Below are 6,936 nucleotides of genomic sequence, written 5' to 3'. Positions count from 1 at the left end.
GAACCATGATTAAATTGTCAATCCATGGGATGAAGCTGACTCGACTACTGCATAGAGTCTACAAGAGGTTTTCAATCTCTTAGAAAACAACAAACAACTCGCATCTAACTCAAGCTACACTCAAGTGACTGAAATCACCAAAAGCCAATCGCTCATCGGTAAACAAATCACATCCGTTAAAGCATCAAATGGCATCCAAACGTAATGAAACTTCTGGGACATGTTTATAAGACCTAAGAACACATGCTTATGGTCTCAAATCCCACTTTAGATCAAGTGTCAAAATCGTGATTATTAATAGCAGTGGATTTTTGACCTAATCGTTTTCGACCCAGAATGCACCTAAATGCTTAGCAATGATGCCCCAATACCCCGCCTATGCTTATTTTAGATTTTCAAGTGTAAATTCCTACTTATGATAAAATTAGGCCACGGGTCGACGATGCCAAAAGCTATCAAATACCGTGAAGTGTTTACGTCAATGCGTAGAGCTCTTATCTGCGGCGGCTGCAATGCAACAAACGCGACTGCAATGTGACAACCGGATAGGGAGTAGCAAGCGCGAGAAGGAGAGAAGTGAGCGTCGTTAACTCACGCTGTGTATTTTGTTATCCAAAAAACTTAATAATAACTTACAAAATTGGCTTTATACCTTAGCCAAAGTTTTTGGTGGTCAAAACTAATAATCTGGGAGCTCTAACTAAACATGAATACTGGCAGGGTGATACAATCTAGAAGCTTGTAGCCCCGGCTCATCAATTACAAGGTTTATCCAAAAAACAAGAGTTACAATATTCCCAATTTATCAAAAATAATAAGTGTTTTTACAATAAGAGCTCCAAAAAATGGTATCCGTGTTAGCTTGCTGCTAACAGTGTTTGTGGACGTGTGTCAGCGTGTGTGACCCCCCGAGGTTTGCCATGCAAAGGGAGATAGAGAGAGCCTGTGTGCGCGTGGAAGGTTGTGACTACCTGGACAACTTCAACCTCTTGATATACATCAAATGCAATGGGCGTGTATCAGTATGGACTTTGTCATATGATTACCCTCTATTGGAGGCTATAATTAAGTATTTGTTTTTGTTGATATGCTTATTGAGGTAGCTCATTTGATGCCTGTAAAAAATACCTTCACTGCCTTTGATATTAACCAAATCTTCGTAAAGAAAATCTTTAGATTTCATGGTCTACCTAAGAGAATTGTTAGCGACAGGGATGTAAAATTTACCTCAAAGTTTTGGACTTCACTTTTTCAAGCCATTGGAACACAACTGTGTTCTAGCACAACATATCATCCTCAGACAGATGGTCAAACTGAAAGATTAAACACGTGATTGAGGACATTCTTAGAGCATACTGCTCACAAGAACCAAAGAAATGGATCCAATATCTTTCTTTGGTTGAATATGCCTATAATTCCTTTGACCATAGAAGCATAGGCATGTCACCATTTAAGACTCTTTATGGACAAGAATGTTTGGCTCCATTAAATTTCTCAGATCCTACTATCAAGGTAGAAGCCTCAAATAAAATGTTCAAAGACATGGAAGCTCAAACCAAGGCAATTCGTAAAGATATTCAAGCCGTTCAGGACAGACAAAAATATTATGCAGATAAACGGAGATCAGATTGAATCTTTAAAGAAGGAGACAAGGTATTCCTTAGGGTCAGACCCAAGAAAAGAAACCTATCCTTTGGAAAGTATAAGAAGCTCATCCCAAGATATTGTGGAGTGCTTTTTTTTTTGCGAGCTTTTCAATTCGAGCTTTTTAATGAAATGTAAAACTATTTTGAGCTTTTTGCTTTATTTAAAGCATTTTTCCATTTTGTTTCAACATCTTTTACATTCTTGCAATTCACCTAGAAACATCACCTCACATTGAATAATTAAACGCCCAAACTTACTCTCTTTAAATATGCTAGGCTATAGAAAAAGGAGAGAGAGAGAGAGAGAGAGAGAGAGAGAGAGAGAGAGAGAGAGAGAGAGAGAGAAAGAGAGAGAGCATTCAAAGAAATCCTTATTTAGACGTACTCTCTTTAAATATGCTAGTCTAGAGAGAGAGAGAGAGAGAGAGAGAGAGAGAGAGAGAGAGAGAGCATTCAAAGAAATCCTTATTCAGACTTACTCTCTTTAAATATGCTAGTCTAGAGAGAGAGAGAGAGAGAGAGAGAGAGAGCATTCAAAGAAATCTGTATTCAAAACAAAGCTTAACAAGTTATCTGCATTAGTGTTTGATATGGATGTTAGAAAGAGTAGATAGTCCACAAAAGCAATGCAATTAAAATCACTTCAAGAACATGCACAATAAAACCCTAGATGTCCTATGTCAACATTCTTGAAACAAAAAATAGAGTGTGTGTTCAATAATTGTTTCAAAAAACTATGGATGTGATACTAAACTCTCTTTTCCACATATGGACCACAAACCACCTTTTTGAGACACTCCTCATAGACTATGTCATCCCCCTCCAAGCACAAACAATATCGATAAACCTCACCACATGCCTTGCCAAGACCTCCACATCCTGAAAACACATCTAGTACATAATCTGAGTCATCCGTGAAGGTTGCCAGGAGCCATCTACACATGCAAATTTAAAATATGTAAGTCATTTTTCAACTATAAATTAAAGCTCAATTTACATTAAAATGATTATCTTCTCACCTGTAGAAGTCGGGTGACCTCTCTGCTCCACCTCTGATAGGTATATCAAGAACAATGGTGCGTTCTTGATGATCCTCCATTAAAAAGCTTCGTGATGCAGGAAACATGCGAGGAGAGACTTTCTCTCCTGCCTCCCTATTGTATGTGGGTATAGCAACATCCGCTCGACAAAAAACTCCCACCGTGAGATCAATTACCTACATATAAGCATACATTGTACACACTTGAATCAAAATCAAGTTAATAATGCAATCTTTCACAACAACATGGTATTTTGATTCACCTCCTCTAGGGTATCTGGGTGTCTATATCCCCCATTACACATGAGAGTCCATGTGCGATGAAGTCGTAACCCAGTCTTTATAGCATGGGTAATAATCTCTCCAATATGTTGTGCAAGACATAGAGTCTCGAAAAAGCCTTCATCTGCCAAGAAAGGTTCTGCTACATCCATCACACCTTGCACAAGAGAAGGCAAAAATATATTCCATTGTGGAATTTTTTTGCTTAATCCACCTTTGAAAAGATGTTTAGAATGAGTTTCTCAAGTGATATGGATCAAAACAAAAAGCATAAACAAAAACTTTGAGTAACCTGCTCGAATTGGGCCTAAACCATCCACCAACAAAGAAGTAGGGAAATCGGCAAAGATAAGACGAAACACCTCACGACAAGGTGCTCCACAATGGTGATACAAGCCAAGACTTTGAGTGCTCAAAAAATTTTTAATGCTACACACAAAACGTTTGTTGCTTAGTACACCATCCACTTTGAACATTCTATTGATGTTGATAACACAAGCCACAAAACCTTTCCTTTACCTTTGAATGGCAAAATCATCAACATTAGCCATATCAACTAGAAGAGCATCTACCACAGTCAAAAATTGAAAGCCTACAATTTTTCATTAAAAAATTATCTTAATTACAAGTAATATAGAATTGTTCTGCACTATCAAAAAATAAATATTTAAATAGTAGAAACTTACCGGTATTCCATGAGGTTGGTTGCCTTGATGAAGTTGGTCGCTCCATGATTGACTCAACCACTATTGAAACGCTTTTTTCATTGCTTTCTTTAGGCATGTCAATCTTTAGCCCTCCTAATGGATAGGTTTTTTTGTTGTGTTTACCCATGTTTGACCCACTCGCATGATTATGGTGCTCTCTTTGAAGAGGTAGTGAGTGATTTCTTTCTTGTGTTCTTTGTGAGCCCCCATCCATGGCCAAGTCATGATTGTGATCCATGTCTTCTAAGTGCTCTAAAGAAGCAGATTGGTTTTTATCTTTGTCTTTATTCTCTTCCAAAAACTCTATCACAAGAAAATTTTAATGATATAATGAAAATTAATTTAGCATTTACAAACTCAAGTCATTTATAAAAAACTAGAACATACTTTCTTGTGCATTTTTTCATGCATGAGAGAGAGAGAGAGAGAGAGAGAGAGAGAGAGAGAGAGATCAAATGCTAACGAGTTCAAGACTGGTGGATTTGAATGATAATAGGAAAATTGAATATTATAATAGAAGAATGTAATAATATGAGAATAAAAAAATTGAATATGAGAATAAACTTGATGTAAAAGGAAAAAGTGTTATACTTACTTGCATGTAAGTCTAGTTCTTGCTTTGGGATCACCCCCAAAGGATAGTCCAACCACCATGGGAAAATTCTACACTCCCACATAGAAATACCCTTCTCTACCATAGAACCGGGATACATGGTATTTTCATCCTCTAGCTTTGACCAATCTTCAGTAACCATAGGCATAGTAGCAAGTGTACCGTTTAAAACACATTCACACATCCATCTACACCATAACAACATTTAATCTCTTGAGAAAAATAATTTCAATAAGAGCCAAAGACATTGTTGGTTCATGAAATTTCACCTGTACAAAATCCTTTTACAAGACTCTTGTAGCTCAGGCATTTTGGAGGATTCCCCTGCACTTTTAATATCTCCTAAAAGTTGAGGAAAAGCTTGCAAGCCATGATTTCTTAATTGCACCTATGGTAGTCATTCAAATCATAAAACAATGCAATAAAATCCACATTTATTAGAAAAAAGTGACCGGTTTAGAAAACAACCTTGAAAAAAGCTTCAAATCCATTTGGCAATTTCAACTCTTCAACCTCCAACCTTCTTATTATCAACAAAGCTTCATCATGCATGTGAGCCCAATAAACTTCTTTTCTAATGTAAGCCCTAAAGTGCTTCACATCACCAAAGTGAGAAAAGACTGGATCTTTGGCCTTTGTAAGACTCATCATCTCTAATATATATTTTTTCCTTCATTAAAGACCAAAATATATCAAAAACTTAACACCATCATATATAAGTATATTCATATACCATTCATGTAGAAATTTTTCGCTCGAGAAATTTGACTCTCTTTTAATGTCACTATTTCATTAGAATTTAAAAACATAAACAAAAAACTAGTAAAAAAGTATTGAAAAGTGTGATACCTTTCAGAAGGTAGTTTTGAGGAGCACAAAGCATTTAACTTGTCTCGTGTGATTTTTACCATGGATGGATCATCCCACTTCACATCAAAGAGCAACTCAAAAAATTCCTCTCCATGAACTGGATTGGCAATTGTCAAAAACTTATAACCTCTATCCTTCAATCGAGCTTCTTCTTGTTTAGTTTCCTTTTGCAATCGCCTTTCAAACTCCACCTTATCTAATCCAAGAGCTTTCAATTTTGCAGTTTCCTTTGAAATAAATGCATTAAAATCATCCTACATAACCGCAACTACATTCAATGAATGAATCGTAAACAATCTTTAAAAATGTATATAGTTAATACTCAATTCGACAATTCACCTTCCAAACTAGTTGAGAAATCAACACACAAGGAGAATTATACCAAGGAGGAACTCCTTGATATAATCTACTCTCAACTGCCATCTCTATCTCAGCCCACTTTCTGTCCTCTTGAGTGAGACGTGCAAGAATGCTCTCTTTATTGGCGATACCAAATTTTTGGAACATGTATATCTCATGCCCAAGATTTGGTTTCACTGTTGATCGTGAAATGCTACAATAAATATATAAACAAATGAAAAATAATAGTTCAAAGCGAGATTAATTTAGAAATACAAAAAGACCACAAATTTACAACTTACACATTAGTGGTGTCAAGAGCAAGTAATAGTTCGGCCTCTTTTTTTTTTCTACTTCCAAAAATTGGCATCTCACACTCACATGATATTCCTCATTATCATGCCATACTTGACAAAAGAACACCAAATTAGCCAAAAAAGAAGGTACAGCTAAATCTAACAAACAATTAGTGCATCGATGTTAATTCTTACCTTCTTTTATGCGTCGCATCCATGTTTTCAGCCGATGGTTGCCATCCCATACCAAAAACAGACGCCCTCGAAGCTCTTGCCACTCCTTATTGAGCTGATTATCAAATGAAACACTCTTAGCTTGCCAAATAGGATCCCAACTACCTTCCACAAGAGGAGTGACAGGCATGTAAGAGCCAAAGGAATCTTTCACCGACACCAAAAATGATCCCATTGTATCCAAGTAAGCAACATTGTCAAAAATAGGAATCAACCAAGATGCAGAATCTGTAGCCACTCGAACAGCCTCATGAGCAACCAAACGACATAGAGGTATAAGTGGAGGGTTGCTTCTTCGTTTTAAGTAAAATTGACTTAACACATCCTTCATAATCCCCAACAGGATTTTTTTTCCCAAGTGTCGAGAATGTTGGGCCACATCATCCTCACCTATCCCATCAGACTCTGTTAAATCTTCATCTTCAACATCCTCACTTGTTTCAAACTCCACTGTCAACTCTCGAGACTCGTCTCCTTTTACATCATCCCCACTCTCCAAATAGTTAGAACCTTCCTCCACGGCAGCTTCATCATCAACAAAGATGCATTTTCTATGTCTCTTTCCCCCTTGTTTGAAATGAGGACTACGAGTAGCAACTGCATGAGAAGATGCCTCTTGATCGATTGGATGCCTTCTCTTGGAAGGACCAGATCTCAAGGTCATGCATGGAGAATCAAACGTTCTCTTGATTGACTTGCTGCCTCGTCTTTTGGGAGCCATAAGTGTCTACATCAATAAAGATTTGAAAAAGCATTATACATCATCATCATTCAAACAATGGCTACAATCTGCACCACTTGTTAATGCCGCTACATTTCATGCCAAATACCATAATAACACGCATTTAATTGAACTTCCATTGCATTTGAAAATCTCCGGCCTAAATTTGTGTGAAATTGATAGAGTGTA

General features: G+C 37.0%; 2 protein-coding genes across 2 annotated transcripts; both read right to left on the bottom strand.

The window, feature by feature from the left end:
* Positions 1-2,344: 2,344 nt before the first annotated feature.
* On the bottom strand, positions 2,345-6,690 carry LOC147432462 (uncharacterized). Its single transcript, XM_086491587.1, has 6 exons — positions 6,417-6,690; positions 4,557-4,629; positions 4,386-4,475; positions 2,949-2,970; positions 2,666-2,862; positions 2,345-2,581 (listed from the first exon to the last, which is right to left on the bottom strand). The coding sequence occupies exons 1-6, from the start codon at positions 6,688-6,690 to the stop codon at positions 2,395-2,397; spliced, it is 843 nt and encodes a 280-aa protein (XP_086347713.1). The 3' UTR covers positions 2,345-2,394.
* On the bottom strand, positions 3,483-3,912 carry LOC147432463 (uncharacterized). The gene is made up of 2 exons (XM_086491588.1): positions 3,654-3,912; positions 3,483-3,559 (listed from the first exon to the last, which is right to left on the bottom strand). The coding sequence occupies exons 1-2, from the start codon at positions 3,910-3,912 to the stop codon at positions 3,483-3,485; spliced, it is 336 nt and encodes a 111-aa protein (XP_086347714.1).
* Positions 6,691-6,936: the final 246 nt, after the last annotated feature.

Source organism: Adiantum capillus-veneris, chromosome 20, assembly GCF_014529385.1.
Source record: "Adiantum capillus-veneris isolate H3 chromosome 20, ASM1452938v2, whole genome shotgun sequence".
Taxonomy (NCBI): Eukaryota; Viridiplantae; Streptophyta; class Polypodiopsida; order Polypodiales; family Pteridaceae; genus Adiantum; species Adiantum capillus-veneris.
This window is presented reverse-complemented; position numbering and strand designations above follow the sequence as displayed.